Source organism: Herpailurus yagouaroundi, unplaced genomic scaffold (assembly GCF_014898765.1).
Source record: "Herpailurus yagouaroundi ecotype Mexico unplaced genomic scaffold, PumYag 28, whole genome shotgun sequence".
NCBI lineage: Eukaryota > Metazoa > Chordata > Mammalia > Carnivora > Felidae > Herpailurus > Herpailurus yagouaroundi.
Genome location: NW_024412376.1, coordinates 41,090,792 through 41,115,385, shown reverse-complemented (window position 1 = coordinate 41,115,385; position 24,594 = coordinate 41,090,792). Strand labels below are relative to the sequence as shown.

Below are 24,594 nucleotides of genomic sequence, written 5' to 3'. Positions count from 1 at the left end.
GCAGCACTATTTTTATTAGTAATAAAATTGGAAACAACCTCAATGTCCACCAGTAGGGAACCAGATAAGTAACAAAATTCTATAAAGCACTTAAAGTGGAATGAACTAGATCTAAATGCATCACACATAGAACTCAAAAATTGCTCAATGTTTTACAAGGCTAAGATTCCATTTCTGTATAATTGTTAAATATGTGCATATACATATACATGTGTAGGATAAAAACATGGGCAGAAGATACACAGGACATTCTTGACTTTGCTTCTGCACAGACAGTAAGGGAAAGGCAGAGAAGGGATTCAAATGGGACTTGAAATTCATCTGTAATATTTTGTGTCAAGTTTAAATAAAGATCTGAAACAAATGAGAAATTAACATGTGTTAACTCTGGGTGGCAAAATATGAATATTATTTTTGCCTTTGGCAGTTTGATTTTAAAAACAATAAAAAAAGGACAAATAAGGCATTGAGTGAAAATTCCTAATCCCTGTCTAGACAATTTAGCCTCTGTTTGGTTCGACTGATTCAGCTTCCTGGAAAATAATGGTAATCTACCTTGACTGCCATCTACCTTCAGTAATTCTATTCTGAATTTCATGCCACTTTCAAAAAACACAGCCAATAACATTATTACCAATAGGTCAAACTTAATTACATTAAGGTCTTTGGAAGATAATTTGTCATATATACTGATGCTAAACATGATAACTTCTGGAAAAAAATACATTAATTTGTCCTTAATTTGTTTAATGAAAAACTTATTTTTTCCTATAAAGAAATATTACTTAGGAATAACAACAGAATAACTATAAATATAAATCTAGACAAGGCACAATTTCCACAGTCATCATATGCTCAATGAATATAAATATCTGGTCAGCATACCAATTCCAAACCATAACATTATTAACAATGTTAGGCACTTTTTTAATAGTAAGAATTTCATATTACACATAAAACCCAATCTTTAAACATCTGGCAACAGATTAGCCCAGATATATAATATTATATATTTAAAAAAATATAATAAAATCTATTAGGCTTGCAAGGTTTCCAACGATCCACCCAATATCAAATAATACAATTCTTCCTGTTTTTTCACATTTAAAACTTCTCTTCATATCATTAAGGTAAAGGACCATTATGTGAGAACAGTTCAACTTTAAAAATAAGTTAAAGAAAAATCAAAAGGCTGTCCATCTAATCTAAGTACCTCAAAGAACCACTGTTACACAATCATAGGAATTGAAAGGGTCAGATTTCAGGCCTGATAAAACAGAGACCCCATGGTGGAACAAGAGGAAAGAGAGATCATTAAGGTAGAGGAGAAGTAAATATGAGGATAATGGATTTTTTTATGCACTATTTTTATTCTGCCCAAATAGCTCTTAAGTTCCTGTATTAGCTTAGGAAATAAACCAAATTATGAAAACTTTGCTTTATTCATCATGCGTGCTTATTCAGATAATTATAAACATAACAATTTAACTCTCAGATAGTTTTAATACACGTTACAACAAATGGCCCTACAACTTCAAAGAATCTAGAAGCAGGCAGAACCTCGCAAGAGGCAAAGCAAATATTCTGAGAGGCAGGTGCAGGCCTACACAGTCCTCCCTCGACACCCACCAGGTCTTCCAGACTGGTCTAGAAAGCAAGACAAACATAACCTTCAAGCACAGATTCTAAATGCACAACAGCCCAGAATTCTTTATTTCTCTCTGAAAATGGTAGTGCCACCTGGAGGCAAAGATGATCTTGTTCTTATAGGAGAGATTTACTCCACTCTCAAATGAAATCATTACTGGTGCTCTTTTAATAATTTATTGTAGTAGTCATAATACAGTCTCACTGTAAAAACTTTGGTAAATACAAGAAAGAAAAATTAACAGAGCAGTAATCCTATTATTTGGGGATAACCACTATTGATTTTTAGGCAATTTCCATTCCATTAAGAACAAAATATATACATTCATTTATTTCCACTGAGAATAAAATACACACACATAAATGTGCAAAAATTCTGTAGATGCAGTTGCATATATAATGTTAAGTGAAAAAATTAGATTTTAATGACTCCCCATGTTATTAATTTTCTCTATAGAAATCATTGCCTATATTACACAATGTTATTAAAAATAAATTTATCAATCCATTGAAAAAAAGGTATTTATTTTTTTAAGTTTCCAAATATATTTTGAGAGAGAGAGAAAGAACCAGGAGGGGCAGAGAGAGACAGACAGAGACAGACAGAATCCCAAGCAGACACCACACAGTCAGCGCAGAGCCCAATGCAAGGCTCTAACAAACTGTGCGATCGTGACCTGAACCGAAATCAAGTCAGACACCTAACCAACTGAGCCACCCAGGCACCCTGATAAAACATCTATTTAAAATTTTATAAGTTAGGGGCGCCTGGGTGGCGCAGTCGGTTAAGCGTCCGACTTCAGCCAGGTCACGATCTCGCGGTCCTTGAGTTCGAGCCCCGCGTTGGGCTCTGGGCTGATGGCTCAGAGCCTGGAGCCTGTTTCCGATTCTGTGTCTCCCTCTCTCTCTGCCCCTCCCCCGTTCATGCTCTGTCTCTCTCTGTCCCAAAAATAAATAAACGTTGAAAAAAAAAATTTTTAAAAAAATAAAATAAAATTTTATAAGTTATGCTAAAATGAACATCATTATACAGCAATCTCTGAGCACATGTATAATAATTGCCTTATGATACAGTCCTAGAAACTGGACCTTATGAGGTACAGACAATAATAATAATAATAACAATAAAGCAAATACACATACGTAGGGTTACTATAGGTCCAGGACTTTTCTAAGCAGTTTACATATACTAACTCAATGAGCCCTTAGAACAGTTGGTAAATTCTATTATTGTTCTCCATTTTACAATGGGGACAACTCAGGCATAGAGGTTAAGTAACTTGCCCAAGGATACTCAGCCAGTAAGTGGTAAACAAAGCTCAGATCCATTTAGCTGTAGAGTTCATGTTTAAGAACTATATCATACTATTTCTGGTGTTTTATGCTGTCAAATTACTTGTCTCTCTTTATTTAAACTCCCCACTTTCCAAAGCACCATCCATCCATCCATCGTTCCCCTCTCTGAAAATCTGATAGATGAAAAATGCTATCTGTTGCTTACATTTGTCTCTATTTACTAGCATGACTCAACATGCTTTTCTATGAGCTGCCTGTTCATGTTCTTTGCCTGTGTTTTTCCCCACCCCCACTGGAAGTCTTCATGATCTTCTTATCGATTTGTATTAGCTCTTAACATAGTTAACCTAATCACAACTTCCCATCTTTGTCTTAATTTTACCTGGCATATAGGCATCTAGAATTTTTACACAGTCAGAAGTTTTAGTTTATGTGTATGTACTTTCTTCCTCCCCTCTAATCTTAGAAAGCACTTCTCTCTCCTGGGGTCAGAGATGCATTCAACTAAATGTTTTCCTTGACCAAGGTTCTCTTTAAACCATCTGGAAATTATCTGGTGTATGGTGTTGGCATTAAATCTTAAGCATAGTGGAAGTGTAAAGATTTGCTACTATAGGTGGTTTTACATAATATGTTTTTTATCCTTATGTAGATTTCAGATTAGACAGCAACATATGCTGACTTATTACAACAGAATTACTCAATATGAGGAAAAGCCATAATTTAAGACACTTCTATTCTGGTTACAGCCACATCAAAAACATCTCAAACATGAAAATCATTCTTACCTTTAAAAACCCACAGAGTAAAAGCTGTCACAGGCCTTCCCTGAACAATAATTCTAGCCCAATGTTCAATATAAAAAGTCAGATTTTTCATAGCTCATCTGAATCCCTAACAGGCCTTCTTCTTGTTTTATTCTCTTGTCCAAAGGAAAAAGCAACTATATATTTAGTATCATTGGCTTACCAGTTCTTACATATTTTTTTAGTGTTCAGTATTTACTTTTGAGAGATACAGAGAGAGAGAACGCAAAAAAGGCCAAGGGCAAAGAGGTGGGTGGGGGGAGAGACTCTGAAGGGGCTCTGTGCTTACTGCAGAGAGCCAGATGTGGGGTTCGAATTCATGAACCGTGACATCACGACCTGAGCCAGTTAGGCATTTAACCAACTGAGCCACCCAGGAGCCCCAATGGTTTTTATATTTGAATAGCATGATTACACAGTGATTTTAATTGTGTGGAGGAGGAGGAAGGGTCTGGCCATTTTTACTGACGTCTCAGGGTACCCTCTAAATCAGAGAACTATATAATAGGGCATGATCAGTTGTGAGTGGTGTGCCAAGTAATTTGTTAATAATGATGATACTGATGTTCGTAAATTACTTTCAAAACAGAACCACAAAACAAGTTCACAATTCTTCCCATAGTAAAGCCACTTACTTGTTTGCATTCTCATGTTTTCACAAGCAGGAGAAGAACTGGAAATTAAAGCCATTACTGTATATTACCATGCGGCTTATATTCCTAAGCAACAGCCCATAATAAGCAATTCTTAGTGAATAATATTTTTATGCCGAGTATTGATTTTTTATGAATACCACAAAAACAAAAAGCTCATGGTGCTATTTGCTTTACTGCCCACACACACATACCCACGCAAGGCTTCTAAATCAAATCTGCCACTGAGTTTGTGATATATGTGAATATTAATCTTCATTTGTATTGCTCTAAAAAAGAGTTGAGAATCCCTAGTCTAAACTATCTTCATAATCATCTCTATTTTTGGAATTCAGAAAAGAATGAGTTCTCAATTAAGGATCTCATGAGGGCACAAAGAATTGGAAGGATTTCCTCTCTCTAAAATAATGTTAGTTTTGTGGTTGAATTTATTAAATCTACATTGCTAATTCTTTTCACAATGGAATCTCTTAGGTCATACTTTCTTATGAGCAATTATTTACCCATGTAGTTCCTATTTGTTTCTATTCCTCTATTTCAATTCTAATTGAAACTGATAATAAAAATCAACAAGAATAAAAACTAATATTTTATTTTCACTGAGCTGTCACTATATGCCAGCACTTTACATGGACTAGCCCAGATAAATTTCCCAATAGCCATAAGGGTAAGGACTATTATTGTCACTGTTTTAAGATATGGAAACTCATTGATAGAGAGGTTAGGTAACTTGCCTAAAAATATACAAGAAGCAAGTAGAAGTGCATTCCCAACGTCAGCGTTCCTATCTACCACTCTTCTCCTATACATTCATTTGTTACATTTTATCCAATGTACCAAGACCATGCGGGCTTCTGATTATACCCTTCCCAAAAGATGCTACCTGTACCTACAATATCTACAATATTGATCTTTATCTTTTCAACTTATCACATACCAACTAATCAGATCAACTGATAATGCTGGCCAGTTTACATGGGCCACTCAGTACTCCGTATTTCATGGGATTCTTTTTTTTTTTTTTTTTAATGTTTATTTATTTTTGGAGAGACAGAGAATGAGCAGGGGAGGGGCAGCGAGAGAGGGAGACACAGCACCTGAAGCAGGTTCCAGGCTCCGAGCTGTCAGCACAGAGCCTGACGCAGGGTTCGAACCCACGAACCGTGAGATCATGACCTGAGTCGAAGTCAGATACTTAACCAACTGAGCCACCCAGGTGCCCCTTTCACAGGATTCTTTTTCCCAAATAGCCATCTTGCATAAGTATTTACCACGTGTTAGGAGATGTTGTGACTGAACATATAACCTAGCACTACTAGCAAACAAACAATTCAAACCGCATTTTCAACTATAAATGTTCTCTTGGTAGTGGATCACTACGGTTCTCTTTCTGTTATACAATTATATTTTAACAACGACCAAGAGAAATAGTTCTTAACGTGGAGCAGGGAGTTCATAAAATGGTGCGTGAATCTTCTGAAGCCATATGCAAAATATTGTAAGTATGCACATATTTGTGCTGGTGAGTAGGTAGAAGTTCATTTCCTTAGTAATCCTCCCACACTAAGAAAATATCATTTGCACCAAGAACTGAAGAGGCTCTCAATCAACAGACCAAAGAAAATAATAATATAAGATGGACACTTCTTAGGTGCTCTTAGGGAGACCATCTCTGGATGGTCTAGGGCCATATTTATTAATGGGGTCAATTTAATAAGCCTTTTGGTGTTACATTAAAGCTGATTTTCCATATGTATCAGAGAATGGGACTGAATCTGCAGTGTACTGCTCTTGGAACACATTCTGGTTACTACCAAATTTTATCATCATTAAAGTATCTATAAATGTACTCCACAAAAGAGACTATCAGATCTCTCTAAAAAAAGTCACCGTGGCCTTTCCAATCATCAATTTTCTGTCCTCCACAAGTTCTCAATACAACTAGATAGTCTACTTCAATAATAAAGTCTTATTAACCATAATACACAGAGAGTCAAGCATTGTAGTTAATGCTTCTAATTAAATACAGGGTAACTAATAACTGACTATATGATCAGTTTTGAAATTACTGACACAGAGTACCGTTTTTGTTTGCTTGAACACTAGAGAACTATCTTCCTGTGTTCTTAGCCCACTGTGCTGGGCAAGGCCAAGCACCCACCCCCGCAATGCATATGTGCACACAAGAGCTATCTCTGCTCCAAGCTTGTGGTGAGACCCAAGCCAGGCCAGTCAAAATCCATCAAGAAAAGGGCTGATCCTCTCACCGGGATCAAAAAACTAATGAAAATGCAAGCCCAGAGTGAGGCCGACCATACCTTCGAAAAACAAAGTTGAATGAAAAGAGAAAAACTGCAATCGATGGAGAAATAAGGAAACTCATGACACCACCATGTGAAACCTGGGATCTAGCCAAGCCTGAGGTTTGCCCCTTGAACTTCTCCCATTTTGTGAGCCAAGAGATTCCGTTTTCTTGAAGCTAGTCAGAGATGGTTTCCTGTGCTGTTTACAAACCAAGACTTCTCATTAATTACATGAAACTCACTTATGGGCATTATATAATTTCATTAGTGAAATTAATATTTAATTCCGAAGTATTCCCTCTCCGTGTGCCCAAAATATTGTTTGCTACCTCCAAAACAAACAAACAAACTTGCCACAATCTACTTTGTAATTGGATCTTGGATGTATCTTGACCGGGTGTCCTAAAGGATGAGGAATTTCTCATTTTTGCTCTGACCACACACCTAGGATCATGCTTTGACAGAATCCAGTGCTTAATAAATGCTTCTTGAATGAAAATCAGTATTGAACACAGTTCATATGGGATGCTGTACTTAGTAGTCCAGAAGATCAAAGCTAAGGATGACATGGTCCCTGCTTTAGTCTCTGCTCGGAGGGGCTCACACAGTGGACTTTCAGTACACCTCCATATCTCTGGATGCCAAATTTCATCAACGCAAGGTACTCCCATTTATGTCAAGATTAAGTGCTACTTTATTTGTGATAAAATGTACGCATGCAGAATTTACTCTCTTAACCATGTTTAAGTATATAGTTCAGTGGCATTAAGTGCATTCACAGTGTTGTGCAGCCATCACCACCATCCCTCTCCAGAACTTTTTCGGATTAAGTGCCTTTAACGTGCATTGTTGTTTGTTATAGATTCCAGGGAGTTCAATAAATAGAATTGATATTAGTTATTTATAGGTGGCAGTGCATTCCTCTTTGAAAAATCTCCACGTCTTCTGTCTTGTAATCATCTCTCTTCCCTCTCTTGGGCTAAGGACCAGGGAAGAGCACCCCCTTTTAAAGCCAAGCAACTGAAGTATCAACACTAAAAACAGCATGACAAGCAAACTTTCAGCATTCTTCATTGATTAAAAGCCCTGAATAACTCAGGTTATCATGCTTAGCATCCATTACATGTGTGGAGGAGACAGACTGTATAGACTCTGACATATTCACAAAAATTTAGCCATTTTTCCCATTAAAACAACATTAATTGTTTTATGTCTATTCTCCTTAAAACCCTCATGATACCAGATTTGATGATTTTTGCTGTAGTAAAAGTTGGAAAGAATTAAAAAGTTTTAAAAAGCATATTGCATCAGTGTTATGACATCACAAAGATGAGGCCATGTTCACAGTTAATATATATATATATATATATATATATTTTTTTTTTTTTTTACTTCTTCTACTCTCAGGTACTGGCAACAAATTCATCCTTTAACAAATGCACAGTTGACACAATTATACTCATCATAAAAATCTTTGGCTTTTTAAGTGAACATTAGCTCAAAAATAAGGGGTACCTGCTAATGGACACCTAAGACCCTCCCATGAAGCCATTTCAGATTCATATAAATAGGGGTGCTTGGGTGGCTCAGTTGGTTCAATGTCCAACTCTTGATTTCAGCTCAGGTCATGATCCCAGGGTTGTGGGATCGACCCCCATGTGAGGCTCTGCTCTGAGAATGGAGCCTGCTTGAGATTCATTCTCTCTCTCGTTCTTGCTCTCGCTCTCATTCTCACTCTTGCTCTCTCTCTCCCTCCCCCCCCCCAGCCCATCTCCCCTGCTTGGGCTCTCTCTCTTTCTCTCTCCCTAAAAAGTGAAAAAAATAAAAATAAAAATGTTAAAAAGTTATATAAATATAAGAGCTCTCGGGTCTAGGTTTTCACTACAAAAGGTTACCATGCTTATAACCTCTCCTTCCCTTACTCTACCCATCTGTCAGTTTCTTCAGTTTGCTAAAAAACAGTATTTAGGACAGGGGAAAAGTGCTGTTTGCACCTGAATCATAGCAACCAAGTCCAAAATACAGGGTATATGTCAACAAAATTATCATATTTCTACCACATACAGAAAACTCAAATGCTTCCAGGAATCTCAAAGGAATACCTCACATGCACATTTACCTCAGCTGGGTCTGAAAATGATGGAGAAACCAAGAAAAAAATACTTTGCATTCGATGAACATATATTATTCTGCCATCATACAGTAGTTCCAAGAACAAAAGCTGCTCTGAACAGAATCTGCACTTCAAAAATACAGCTAAGAATCCAAATTGGAGCAAATTGGAGATCTGCTCCCATGAAATCTCTCCACTCCCAAACTTTGTCCTTGGAATCTCTTCTCAAATTTATCAGAAAAACATTTATTAAGTAAATACAAACTGTAACATGTGATGGAGGAAAACAACCATGTGCCCAGTTTCGGAATGAGCCCTGCTAATTCAAACAGCAGTTACTTGGGGACACAATAAACGGGCTTCCGAACAAGCTAGGATTCTGCTCATTTACAGACCTGTGTGCACCTCTGAAATCCATAATACTTCTGATGCATTTATATCATCTTTTACCAGCTTGTTTTCCAACTTTGCCAAACCTGTTCAGCTCTTCCTGTTCCATTTCCCAGGGGTATTTTTTTTTCCTCCACAGTCTAATAAAAAAGTATTCTATTTTGGTATCGAAATGATCAGGTTTTATCTTCATCCACATAAAATTATTTCACTTCTTTTCTCTTAGAGTCATAATTATGTTTAAATGTCTTCCTTATTACTATTTTTGTTCCTTATACCCCGTGGCAATCTACGTCTTGTGGGGTTTAGCACATATGGCTTAGTGGTATAGTGGAAAAGAAAAGGCTTTGGGTCAGATGATCTGGCATTCAATTATTTCTTCCTTCACACTCGAACTTCTATCCCCAGCCCACCATCCCAACCACTCAGCACTTATCCCCTAGGTTTGAATTATCAATACAATAGCCTTTCAACTGTTCCTATTGTTTCATTCACTATTTCTTATCTCCCTCATCAGATTTCCCTATCTACCCTTTTATGTCATTTCCCGGTTAAAAGAATGTTTAATAATGCTATGTTAAAAGTGCCCAACACTTCTTTTTGGCACTCTCGGATTTTCTATAATCTAGTTTTCCCTAAATACAATTAAAGCAACCCAAGGGGGCTTCGTCCTCTGTCCACACACCTGACCTGTGTTGATGCTTATCCTCTAATACATCTCTACTCCTCACCAAACATCACCAATCTTCAATTGTTGCCTGAAATCTCATCCCCTTTATGAAGCTTTTCTTGGCTATTCCAGCCCACAGAGAACTCTTTCCTTTCTAATCTTTGGTAACAGTTCTCACCTGCATCATTCAATGGAACACATGATTACAGAACTACTACCCAGCCCCCTCGCACAAAAAAAAAAAAAAAAAAAAAGCTGTATATACTCATGTGAGTCATTTCCACAGCTAGAAAGGAATACAGTGAAGACCACATTAAGAACACAGCGGGGTTGGGACGCCTGGGTGGCGCAGTCGGTTAAGCATCCGACTTCAGCCAGGTCATGATCTCGCGGTCTGTGAGTTCGAGCCCCGCGTCGGGCTCTGGGCTGATGGCTCGGAGCCTGGAGCCTGTTTCTGATTCTGTGTCTCCCTCTCTCTCTGCCCCTCCCCTGTTCATGCTCTGTTCTCTCTGTCCCAAAAAAAATAAATAAACGTTAAAAAAAAAAAAGAACACAGCGGGTACTAAATAATCCGAAAATTGTCTATTATTTTTCCCACTGTTAATCCAGAAATTTAAATAGCTAATTTTATCTTCATTCTAGGTCTTCTGTCAAAACGTTTACATTAATATCCACTGATAACAGAACTCAAAGAGAAGAAAGTAACCCAATAAAAATGGACAAAAGGGTTAACAGGTATGAGAAGAAGGCATATGGATGGCAAGGAAGCACATGGGAAAAAAAATGTTCAGTTTCATTTAGGCATTAGAGAAATGCCAATTTAAATGACAATGAGTTTTCATTACACGCCTATCATAATGTCTGTAATTAAAAAGACTGACTCTCTCAAGTGCTGGCAAGGATGTAATGGAACCAGATCTCACACAGTGTTGGTGGGAATGTAAAAATGGTACAATCACTTCAGAAAACAGCTTGACAGTCTCTTAAAAATTAAACCTACACCTACCATATGATCTAGCCATTCTATATGTACGCATTTACTGAAGAAAAATAAAGCCTATGTCCATACAGGGAGCTGTATGTGAATATTTACAGCAGCTTTGTTTGTAACAGCAAAACCTGGAAACAACCCAAATGTCAATCAGCAGGTGAGTGGATGAACAAACTGTGTGGTACAGCCATAAATGGAATACTACTCAGCACTAAAAGGAAACTAATAATACGGGCAACAACATGGATGAATGTCAAAGGCATTATGCTAAATAAAAGAAGCCAGAATCAAAAGGCTATAAAAAGTGTAATTCCATTTATAAGACAATCTACAAAAAAATAGATCTACAATGATGGGGAACATATAAATGGTCACTATGGTTTGGTAGTGAAGAGGAGTGAAGGGACAACACAAAAGAATCCTAGTGGAAGATAGAACTATTTTTATCTTGAACGCATGGTGGTTATGTGACTACTCACTTGGCCAAACTTCTCCCAAAACAATAAATTTTACCATTTGTAAATTAAAAATAAATAAATGACCTCGTAAGTAAAGACTATGTCACTATATAGCCTGTAATACATCACCAACTACCTTATTATGCTGAGACTGGATACAATAAGAACAGTACCTATTGATTATTTTTGTGAAAATCCTTAAAAATATGTTCATGGGTCACGACTTTTCGCTAACAACACAATTCTGTTATCTAACAATAATTGTAGGAGTCTTACACAATCACCAACACTTATCCAGTCATTCCAGATACATGTCTGCCCCTAAGTCCCTCTGCAAAGCAACTCATTCATTCATTCATTCATTCAGAATTTACTGGACATCAACAACGTACCTGGCACTGTCTTAGGTATGACAAATACACTGGCAAACAGGACAGATAAGGTTCCTGCTCTTAGGAAGTTTACATTCTAATTGGAGGAAGTAAACAAAGATAACTTCTGATAGGTATGTGCTATGAAGACAACAAAAGTTTGTGACGTGTTGTTAGAAGGTGGGGGGGTGGAGTCACCACTTTAAATAGGATGTCAGGGAAGACCTCCTTGAGAGGGTGACACTTAAGCTAAGCTAATTCCAAGTGACAAGAAGGAACAGGCAACCAAAATCTGGAGGCAGAGACTCAGTGGGGAGAGCAGTAAGTATGGAGGCCCCACAGGGGAGGGGGCTCGGTTAGTTTGAGTCACAGAAAGGTCAGTGTGCAGAATGAGAAGGGAAAAACAGATATTAAATAAAATAGAGCTCTGATATTTCAGTGCTTTTCAGACCCTCGATTATTTTACCTTATGCTGCTTGCAATGAGAGGCAGCCAGAGGGCTTTATATCGGCCACATAATTTGTTTTTAAAACTTCCATCTTTCTTAGGACATTCAGTTTTCTTCTCTATCTCAAGCATTTGTTTCTTCATTTACCTTAGTTATGTGGCCTTAGGCAAATCACGAATACCATCTGAGCCTCAGTTTCCCTATCTTAAAAACAGTGATGCTGGCTGCCCGCAACTGCTTACATATACTGGTTCGATATGGCAGTTAAATACCTGACCCTGCAGCTAACCGTAGTCTCCCTTTTATTCTCAGCTTCCACAGACACTGCCCTCGTCATTCTCTGCCCTCCTTCTCACATTTTCCATCTCAATCGCAGCACAGTCTCCTCCACCACCCTCGTCATATCTCACCTGTCCAACGAAATCCTTACTCTGATCCTGCTGCTCCTTTGTGCTACCACCTGTTCTCTCACCCTTTCTCTTTACCACTGAACAGATGCCTCCCAAGGGTAAATGCTGTGCCCACCTCCCCTAAGTTTCTCCTCTTCCTAACTTATTCCTTAACCGATCACGGTCTAATTCCCATTCCTACCCCTCTACAGAAGTCCTTCTTGAAAAATCACCAGCGCCAACTACTCAGTCTAATTTCTAGTCTTCCTCACCCCCATCACCAGGTTTTGAACCACCACCTCCTACTGAAGGAAAGAATGACGTAATAGACAAAAGGGCAGGATCTACTCCCAGCTCTGCTACCAACTGCTTTGTATGATATTGGAAAAGGCATGTAATCTCTCTGGACCTTAGTTCCAGGCCTGGATTTACAGATAGCCTTAGAGCCCTTCTAATTTGGAAAGTCTAAGACTACATGATTCTTCCCTTTGGCATCCATGACTCGGCACTATCTTAATTCTCCAAACAACTCTGTCTCCTTTATTAGGATGTGTTGCTCATCTCCTAAATGGGGTTCTGTTCCTCCAAATACCTCTCACAATGCACTGTAAGCCATACCTGAGTCATACATACATTCTCTCCCTGGGCAGTAGCACCCACATTGACACCCTCAACTGCCACTTCTATGAAGAGGCCTCCCACATCTCCAGACCAACATTTCCACCTATAGGGAGGACTCTTACTGTCAGAGGTAGTACGGAACTTAAAATTCATGGAACCAAGATAAATCATCACTTCTTCTCCGACCTATTCTTCTTGACCTCTCCATTTCCCTTAATTGCTTACCATTATCCATGACAGTCAAACTCACAACTTGAGTTTTCGCTGATTTTCCACATACTTTACCCTCCATTTCTACCTAAGTATCTAGTCCTCTCCTTTCTCTTAATAATTCAGTCCTAAAACCATTAGGCAAGACATAGCAAAGTAAAAATCCACAGTAGGGGGTAGGGTGTGAACAGGTCTCTTGGCCCACTGTAGGGCACCAAGCCCAAGGGTGGCTCTGATGCCCAATGCAGGGGGGGGGGGGCGGAGGGAAAGCATGCATGTGTCTATGCGTTCACATGGTCTACTGCAGAGCAGCGCCCAAGCAGGGAGAGGATGGCCCAGCAGGGGGAGTCAGTGCTGGAGTGGGCTAAGGAGGGCATCTGTTGGGGGGAGTGTGGCCCTGTGACCCAGAATACCGAGTTAGATCCCAAAGGCAGACAGGAAAGTATCTGTGAGGATGGGGCAGTCCTTGGAGAAATAGCTGACTCCAGGACTGGGGCAGAAAAAGCACAAGATGGGCCTAAAGCAAGTAACTTAATGTTAATTTCTTGATTTTGATGGTTATATTGCGGTTATGTGAGAGAATGTCCTTCTTTTTAGTTCATAATGGACTTTTTTTTTTTTTTGGTAGGTTTGTGATTATTTCAAAATAAAAACCTTATACAAACTCCTACAAGGGCTTCTTCTGTAATGTCTCACATCTGTCTCTTTTTTTCCATTACCCTGGACATCCTTGCTCCAGAGAACCAAGTTCCCATTCCCCTGCACTGCTGCAAAAATTTCTTAACAAGGCTCCACCCCACAGCCATTGCCTAATTAAGGTTTTTCCAAAGTGCACTTCAGCTCATGCCACTTCCCTGCTCCAACATTTCAATAGTTCCTCATTACCTACCAAATTAAGTACAAATTTCTTAGTGTGACTTTCAAGTTCCATTCCCTTCTAGTTCCAAAGAACTAATTTGTTACAGCCTTTCTTCTCCTCATTCGCTATTGTCACAATCAGCCATACATCTTGACACATTCAGTGTTTTCTGCCAATCTCCAAGTTTAGCTCACGTAACTCCCTCCATCAGGAAATGACCACTCCTACCCTCTGCCAATTTTTCAAGACTAAGGATAAATATCCACTCTGACCACCACCACCCCACTCCTCATTTTCCAAAACTTGCCTAGATAATCTTACACTGTCAGAATACCCAAAGTTGACTTTGCCCATTGTAAATCTTATTTCACTGTTTTAGATTATAATTTTTATTTGTAAGTCTCAACAACTCCTAATATATAAGGTAAGGATACATAACAATGAAGATATCATCATTAATTAAGTCACAGCCATGGTTACATATTCAGATCGCCAGTTATTAGCTCACTCTCCCTCCCTAGTGAATTAACTTTTTAGGTATTCAAATTACTTTTTGTTTGTCCTTTTTCCTTCCTTATGCTACAGTTTTCTATTTCTTGCATAAATACAAGTGATTTCTACCTCTTTTCTACATAGATAGTTTGGCCTTGGCCTTACCACTGACAATAATAAATCCAGAGGTTTCCAGGCATCCATTAAGTAACAGGTGCTTATATGTAATTATGTTTTAACTTCATCATTACCTCTAAAACTCTTAAAACTGAAAACAAAGCCTATACTTGACAAGTTTAAAACTAGAAATTCTAAAATTTAAGATAAATACCAACACATTTAACACAATTCTTTTTCCTGGGTCTTCACTAACAAACTTTGGAATGCAGTCCACAAAAATATACAATTTAATGACTATATTTAAGTTCCATATAAAAGCTAATATTTTTCTCTTGATTTGAATTTAGCAAATGAAAGAAAATGATACACTATGTAGCAGGAGAGCCGAAATTTTATCAGTAGATGTGTAGTATTAAACTAAAGCAACAGTTGAAAGCCTGGAAAAAAAATATATTATTTTGGAGAAAAAAATTAATGCCATCAAAGCATTAGGGGAAGTGAAGTGTTACTCCTAAATTACTTGTGATCAACATAACATCTGGTACCACTCTAAACATTACAAGTATAGAAAAGGTCACACACATCCAGAATTTTACTCCTGCAAAAGGTATCAAATCCATAAATGCTACATCCCCTGGTCTTAGTTCTAGCACACCACTGCTGGATATGCAAACAGCCTGAATAGTCTGAAGTTGAATAATTTGAGTTTATTTAACTGAAAGCAGGGCTTTTATCTCTATTTTTAAAGTATGAAGTAAACAGTTCTAAGTATATTAAGTATATCTAATACTTAATAAAAGGTAGACATACTGACATATAAACCTAGGACACTTATGATGTTAAAAGCAAAATTTATCAAACTGTACATAGCGATTTGTTCGTTAAAAACCACTAAGGGTTTTCTTTTTTTTTTTTCAATAAAATTATCACTACTCTTACCAGAAATACCATAAATGAATGAAAGTGGATGAATCATCAGGAGAAGCAAGTCTCATTGTGAAATCATTTCTAAAAATATTATTTAGAATACTAACCAGGAGAAATTCTAGGTACACCAGCAATTTCAAAATCAAAATATTGTAAGACAAATAGTAAGAAAAAGAAAGTTCCAGGTTTTCACTTCCAAATGACCTAAGTAATTCTTAATGGATTTATTTATTATAGGAAGTATGAATACTCAATCACTCCAATTCCACCTCCCCTCCAAAAAAAAAAAAAAAAAAAAAAACAACAACCCATCAGTCTTTCATACTCTGCATTACATAGACATATATTTAGATCTCACTGGTTTACTCAGAAAGTCTGCTAAGGGACAGGTAACTATTCTAACAAACTCCTTGAATTCTAAACCTTTTGGTGTACTACAGAAGGTAAGTTTTTAAAAACTCTAGGCACAACTGAAAAAAAAAAATAACCATAGGTTATTTACTAAATTGTTTCACTCTATCATGGAAAAAAAACGCAGCATAGAATAAGATAAACACCTGATCATTCATCTTGAAACCTACCAGAATATGCCCTTTGAAACAGTGAACTTTACATTCAAAGGTCTAAGTCAATGTTAGCGCATGTTATGATGCTATCAGGGTGACTATGACCATCACCATAAACATCAATGTTGTGTCAACAGAAAAACGCTGTCTTCAAAAGAAGTGGTGAAATTAAAAGAAAAATAAATTCATAGTGAGTATCAAATTTTACAAAAGATTTGATTTTAAAAAAACCTCTGCTTTTCAAACTGAAATAAGTCACTGCTTCTTGTTTTTAAATGGTAAATGGTGGGGCACCTGGGTGGCTCAGTCAGATAAGCATCTGACTTTGGATCCAATTTGGCTCTGCTCAGGTCACAATCTCACTGTTCGTGGGTTCAAGCCCCATGTCAGGCTCTGTGCTGACAGCTCGGAGCCTGGAGCCTGCTTTGGATTCTGTGTCTCCCTCTCTCTCTGCCCCTCCCTACTCATGCTCTGTCTCTCTCTCTCAAAAATAAACAAACATTAAAAAATAGTAATAACAAATAGCAAAATTACAATAATATTTTTCTATCCAGGACACCCTGGAAACCACAGATCTGGACCTGCCATTAAAATATACTCCAAACCAGATTAGCAAATATGTTAAAGGATACTCTTGATTTTTCACAAACAGAACTCCAAGGAAACTGCACAGCCACTCCATGGTTTTGCTGGCAGACCCTCAGGAGAGCACCGAGTTCAACACAACCACTTTAAATGAAGAAACTGAGGCCAAGAGAAGCTGTGACTCACCATGGTCACAGTTTTGTGTCCTAGATGACAGGGAAACTCCAATCGACATGACACAACTAGGTCCAGTGTCCATCCTCAAAGCTTTACATTCAGCTTGTGTCATAATTTACTTTACACTGTGGTGCTCAGGCAATCCACTCACTGGAAATGATTAACAGACAGATGGCTTTCGTCACCGCTCTTACAGGATGCCCACAGAGAGGAGGACAACACACACTTCACAGCCATTACTCACTTCTATCAGCTTGAAAAATTAACTAGAGGAGAATCATTTTTCTTATTTGAATAGGGCACTCCTTCCTCAGCATCATATTCAGGAAGGCTAACATAAATAAAGTAATAATGTCTTTTTTCATTCACTGCCAAAGGGTGTAGAGAATAGAAGAGACGGGCAATTCTCAACTTTGGGGTCTTAGGACACCTTTCCACTCTAAAAATGTACGGAGGATTCCAAAAAGCTTTTGTTTAGGTCAGCTAGATCTAATGGTATTTACCATATTAGAATTTAAAACTACTGCTCATTTTAAATCATTTAAAAATAAGAAGCCATTACATGTTCACATAAGCATATGTCTATGAAAAAAATAACTGTTTCCCCAAAAACTTGAATGAGGAGAGGCACCGTTTTACATCTTTGCAAGTCTATTGTCTCCCTTAATAGAAGACAGCTGGATTTTCATATCTACTTGTGCATTCAATGTGTGGCGACAGGTTTTGGTTCAAGAGTATGAAGAAAATCTGGCTTCATACAGATATGTTGTTGGAAAAAGGAGGAGCATTTTAACGATCATTGGAGATAAATGCAGATGTGATTCTTTGACACTACCTTGAAAACTGCAAGTGAATAGTTTCTTAAAGGTTAGTTGCAATGTAGAATCTGAAACCCTATTAGTAAATTTTTCATACACTAGCACTGGTCTATCTTCCATTTTGAATGGATCTTTTACCGATGCATGATCTTTCACTTCACAACCCTCCTTGAAAGGGTCTCAGGAGGGGCGCCTGGGTGGCGCAGTCGGTTAAGCGTCCGACTTCAGCCAGGTCACGATCTCGCGCTCCGTGAGTTCGAGCCCCGCGTCAGGCTCTGGGCTGATGGCTCAGAGCCTGGAGCCTGTTTCCCATTCTGTGTCTCCCTCTCTCTCTGCCCCTCCCCCGTTCATGCTCTGTCTCTCTCTATCCCAAAAAAAATAAATAAACGTTGAAAAAAAAAAAAAAAGGGTCTCAGGAATCCCAAACAACACTTTGACACCTACTAGAAAACAGTTTCCAGTTCAATCTAAAGACAATGATTATTACAAAACCTAGGAACAGTCACACACCGCCTTGATCCTCCACAACCTGTAATTCTTTAATCTATTCCACATCCCCCAGAACAGGGTATCATCATCCCACATTAAGGTATAGACAAAAAGGCTCGATTTTGATCCAAAAGACACAAAATAAGAGACCAGAGATGAAGCATAGATGAGGTTAAATATTATAACATGTAGACTGCAATCTAGAAAAAAAATCTAAATATCTTCTGATCCTTGAGCCTTTATTCTGAGAATGATCAAAACAGCAGGTTTCAATAATATTCACCAGAAAAGGCTGTAAAGAACCAGCAGGCTATAAGTGGCTTCAAATGACAATAAAGCTTTGTTATTAAAAGTTTGGGGGAAACTTCTACAAACTAGCAACAACACTAACATGCATGTAAACAAAATGAATCCCCTCTGATGATGCTAACACATACGTGAAGAATTTTGGAATCCTCCTGAAGAGACAATTCACAACACCTCCAGTGCCCACAAACACAGAGCAGGCTCAAGGTCCCTGATTCACATTAACATGTTTAAGGCTATGGGTCACTAGAACATCGGGAGGGGCTTCAGGAGTGTAAAAACTACGATTAAAGTAGTGGAAAGAGGATGCAGAACAAAACAGAGCAGAGAACTGATGATGATTTTATCTACTATATCTCTACTATTGCTACCCAGAATATCATTACCTAAAGCAACTGCCTTCAAAACTAATAAAGCATAAATAGAAATGTAGTGGCAGGGGTGCCTGGGTGGCTCAGTCGGTGAAGCATCTTTAATTTCAGCTCAGGTCATCATCTCCTGGTTGTGAGATGGAGCCCCTAGTGGGACTCCATGATGATCATGGAACCTGCTTGGGATTCTCTCTCCCCCCTCTCTCTGCCCCTCCCCCTGCTCATGCTGGCTCGTGCAGGTGTACACTCTCTCTCTCTCAAAATAAATAAACATTGAAAAAAAAAAGAAACGTAATGGCAAATGTATGGTGCCTAACCATAAAAAATAATAATAATCAGAGTAGGATTCAATCATAAGAATTAACAAATATTTCTTTCAACTATGTATAAAATATTTCTTCAAAATATTTTATGTAATTTCATATAATGAAGAAAACAAAAAACTAAAAGAAATGAAAACTAAAAATTGTGCAACCTAATCAAATGTTAACAGGAATAGCTAAAATGTATATAATACCTACTGCATGCCAGATGATAGGCAAAGTGCTTCTCATAAATTAACTCAATTATCCTAACTACCTTTGAGATGGGTACTACTGAATTCTTTTTCTTTCCTTTTTTCTTCCCCCCCCCCCCCCCCGGGGAGGAGAAAACCAAAGCCCAGGGGTGAAGGGATTTGGGCAGTGACACAAAGCAATTAAGTGGCACAGCTGAGATTTCGACCATGGTAGCATGCCCTCCACTACCAGGCTACACTCCCTCATACTAACTCACTAAAAACATCAGTCACGAAAATATCAACATCGTGTGCAAAATTTCCTTCTCTGAAAGTAAAACAAAGCACTAGCAGTAGACCACATGCTGAGTTTGTTTCTGATGAAAGCCATGCTGTCTTAGGCTACGTTGCATTAGTGTTTAGAATTTAAGAGACAGAGGCAGGATCCCAGTATGACAGTTCGTGCGATGGACAATTGTTATAACGTATCCTTTAAATGGAATGTTTGCTTCCATAAAGGCCAGAGGAGCAAGGTGTGCATCAATGACAAGGAAAGGAGTGCACCATTAAAGTTTTAGCTTTTGGCTCATAAGGAAGGCAGAACGGAAGAAGAAAGATACAGAAATACATGTAAGCCCTCTGTTGCTAATGGGATGAACGTATCTCCCATAACATAAGTTTTTAGGGAAAATATCTGTGTATTCCTAAATGCCAAAGGAATGAACTACAACTAGGAAATCTATTTTTTATATGTTCAATAAAGGGATCATTTATCACAACCATGTAATAAAAACAGTACTGAAGCAAAGTTCAATACAAGTATTCACTATATAACTTAGAACCACCCTTTACAGTCATACCAAAAACCTCGTTTTTTTCTAAACATACACAATATGCCATCTGCAAAAAGGAAAGTCAAGAGATATTTTACAGCAAGTAATGCATGTCCTCTTGCAGATCATAAAAGTTGTAAATCTACCAATTCAAAACTGCTGTGACATAGTTTACTTCCAATATGAGTAAGAAAACAAGACTGTCCACTTAGTAATTTTAGATGTGCTGAGTCTTTAAAAGCCCTCACAGTTAAGGAAATGATTTATTTGTATTGAAAACCATAACTTACATACAATTAACCTACCTAGAAAAGGACCAAGAGGGTGCAGAGCTTGTGGGTAACTGAATTGGGTTCAATTTCATATTTTACAACCAATGAAGAGATGAATTTAAAAAAAAAAGCTAAGGAAAAAGACTAAAACCACAAAGAAACGAATTTAAAACAATTCTAGTGAACTGGTATACAGCTAAAGAAACAGTCTAGCGCTAGTCTGCTAAAGTAAATACAGTAGCAGGCAGTACAAAACAAGCCTTTCCCAAACACCTACAATAGGCAATGTAGAAGCGGGAGAGGGGATACCCATATAGGCTCCCTCCTTGAAAATCAACACCAGTATTTCCTAAAAGATTTTAAGAGGTTTTTTTTTTTCCTCTATTTCAAAAAAGCAGTAACATTATACTAGCAAGGAAAGAGGGGAGCACTCAATGACCATCCTGAAAGCAAACATAAAACAGTAAACTGAAATGTGTTTAAAATTACCAACTGTAAATACTTTTTCAACATTTTATAAAGCCATGATTTTCAAAAAAGGAGGAAAAGCCAACTTACCTGGATACGTTTTCTGGAATGTATTCTAGAACTGGATACCCATCACTTCTTCTAGACGACAGGTCACCATGTGACTTCCATGACTCCACTAAAGTATTAACAGGAGGAAAGGAACTCATATGTTGGAAAGATTGGTCTCTAGCTGTTCGTGATAAAGATATTGTACCTTGAGCACCAATCCTGTAGTGAAAGGACTGTCCACCTGAATTCACACCAACAATAGCGGATGAAGGGATGCTGGCCTCTGGGTAATAGCTCCCATCATCTGGTTCCTGTTTAATCCCCATTGGGAATCCACTGCCTTCACAGTTACCATCAAAGCCGGGCACAGGTGGTCCTAAAATTCCTGATAGAGAATAATAGTCTTTATCATCCATAAAGGAAAAATATGAACCATCCATAAATGGAAATGGGTTCACTGTTGGATTCCCTTTAAAAGCGGTGCCTGAACACGAATGCTTGGTTGATTCTTGTTTTATTGGTACCGAGAAAGGGGAGTCAGAATTTATTTTGCTATTTCCTCCTAGGCATGAGCTGCTAAAAGCCCCGTCTGGCTCCGGTTTTATGTACTGTACAATGTTAAGCTGGCCAGTCACACCATTGGAGATGGCACTGTCTACTTCCTCACTCTTAGGAAAGGGGACCTCGTGAGCACCTTTCTCGTGGGTGTCTGGACTAGGAACCACATCCCGGGCTGCACTGGATCCAGCAGGGGTGCCAGAGGCAGTGTAGCTGAAGGCATTGTTTACAGGGCTACAGATAGATCCCACAGTACTAGCAGTTGGACTGGAAAGCGTGGATCTGTTGTTTGTGTTGGAAGGGCTGGAAACAGAGCACCTTGAGTTGTTGACGTTTGCAGGGCTAGACACAGAGGATCGCAGAGTGACGTTAGTAGGACTGGAGACCGGAGATTTTACACTGCAATGACTCGGAGGGCTGGATATTGGGGATTTCATGCTACTTAATGGACTTGATAGAGGAGAGCCCACATTACTGGCATGTGCCGGGCTGTGCGACCTGGAGCCTCGGTTTTCAACATTAGGGGAGCATGTCAACGGAGTCCCCTGGGTGATAGGGCTGTGCACTGTGAAGCTGCCAAAGCTGGCAGATGTGGAGGACACAGAGCTGATTCCTGCAGGGCTGCAAGCTGAAGAGGCCATGCTCAGGGGGCTGCAAACGGATGGACTCTTCTCATGACACACGATAGGGCTTTTAACGATGGCACGCATGACCCCACCATTCACAGAGCTCCCAGAGTCAGACAGGAAGGATCTCAAGGGCCTGTTCACACCACCTAGGGTGGAAGGATGATGGCCATTTTCTTTATAAAATTTCACCAGCTGTTCAACATTTTGATAAATCTTCGCTGGACTCATGCTTCCTTGTTGGTTCTGCTGATCATAGGTGTAGTCAGCATCTCTTACGGAATCCATGTATAAACCCATGGACTCAGCTACAGTTGCTGCAAGTTCCTTGGACTCCAGCTCAGTTTTAATATCAGATGTTAAAATCCCCGACCGATTATTGTCTTGCTGAAGGCAAGGGAGTAGTTCGTGTTTTTCTTTGCTGCTTCCTTGAGTACTGTTGTTTGGAATAGCACCGGAAACACAGCTTACGTTGACAATCTCCATGTAGTTATTCTCATCGGTCCTCTCTGTAGGTCCCAGGGAAGAATGTTCCACAGCCTGAGAAACTTGACCCCACCGTCTTTCCATATCTAGACCTTCAGGGAGACTGTGGTAGCCTTTGGTCTCCATAGCTAACAAATAAATTTATATTAAAAAATCGAATTAGAGTCATTTATAGCCATATCACCCTAGAAGACATTCTAAAGTTGTATTTATTAAAGTATAAATGCATATTCTACTTAACATAAACAGTACTTCTAGTTATATTAAAATTATTACCTTTTTGGGGTGCTATAACACAGTACTGAGTATAACTTGTCCAGAGGCCAGAATATGAGCAGCATACAAAATTATTTTGCATGTAAGTAAAAGTAACATATTTGCTATAATACATGTTTTAGAATTTGCAAAGAACGTTCACAAATGTCAACTCACGTAATATTCAGAGTAATCCTGGGGACTGATGAGGCAGACAAGGAGGAAACTGAGAGCTCAGTCATATGGGATATTTGCCCAAAGTCAAAGACATAATAAGCGATGAATATGGGTTTAAAACTAAATATTCTGACTCCAAAACATTTGGAGTCTTGCAGCATATGGAAGCTGCTTTCCAGATCTACATGGTTTTATTAAAAACCATATGGAAATGCAATCAATGTTACCATTTCTCAATATAAAATTAAAGTTATCGGGGCGCCTGGGTGGCGCAGTCGGTTAAGCGTCCGACTTCAGCCAGGTCACGATCTCGCGGTCCGTGAGTTCGAGCCCCGCGTCAGGCTCTGGGCTGATGGCTCGGAGCCTGGAGCCTGTTTCCGATTCTGTGTCTCCCTCTCTCTCTGCCCCTCCCCCGTTCATGCTCTGTCTCTCTCTGTCCCAAAAATAAATAAACGTTGAAAAAAAAATTTTTTAAATTTAAAAAATAAAGTTATCAAGTGAATTATCGCAGGAAAAATAATTGAGATTTTTTTTAAAAAAATAAGATTTTCTTAAAATGTGTTAGTGATGAAGATAATCCCGTATCAGTTCTAAAAAGAAAAGATTCATATATCCTGATTAACTAAGATGGTCCATAGTTCAGACAGGCAGTATGAGAAGCTGGGAATGTCACCACCAGATTCTCTGTATTTCAATACTGACAGGGACTTCAACATGCATCCTTACTTAGTGGTACCTCTGCTATAAAGACTTCTAGCAAAGACAGTTTTATTTTCAAGAGCAAATGGAGGAAGTCTGAGTCCTGACAATTTATGTGTTCATTCATTCAACAAATATTTACCAAGTGCGTGCTACATCCTAGGCCTATAAAGAGTCACTGAATCTATAGTGATAAACAAAACAGGTGCAGTCCTCATCCTCAGGGAGCCCAAAGGTTGTTTTTTTTTTCTTAGATATACAATCATATTCACTGACTCTCTATATAAATTTATTTCATAGACAAAATCATTATAATAGGCTATACTTACATAATTCTATGCATTATATAACTCAATTCAACATTATAAGTCTCTTATTTACCCTAATAACCCTATAAGGTCAGTAAAACTATTATCCAAATGATACACTGGGGAAACCGAGGCTCTGGCCACACAGCTATACGGCAGGGCTGAAATGTAATCCCAGGTCTCAGGTATCTCGACCTCGGCACTACTGACATTTGGGGCCTGATAATTCTTTGTGTGAAGGTCTGTCCTTCTGCACTGTAAGATGTTTAGCAATATCTCTGACACCTAC

The 24,594-nt window shown here is 38.5% G+C and overlaps 1 protein-coding gene across 2 annotated transcripts in view; it reads right to left on the bottom strand.

Moving 5' to 3' along the window:
* Window positions 1-24,594, bottom strand: part of NR3C2 (nuclear receptor subfamily 3 group C member 2) — a 356,521-nt gene that overhangs the window by 327,448 nt on the left and 4,479 nt on the right. For both annotated transcript variants that reach the window (XM_040472694.1, XM_040472701.1), the window contains exon 2: window positions 21,236-22,994. In XM_040472694.1, the coding sequence (XP_040328628.1) occupies window positions 21,236-22,992 (1,757 nt within the window). In that variant the 5' untranslated portion in view covers window positions 22,993-22,994. The remainder of the gene's footprint in view (window positions 1-21,235; window positions 22,995-24,594) is intronic.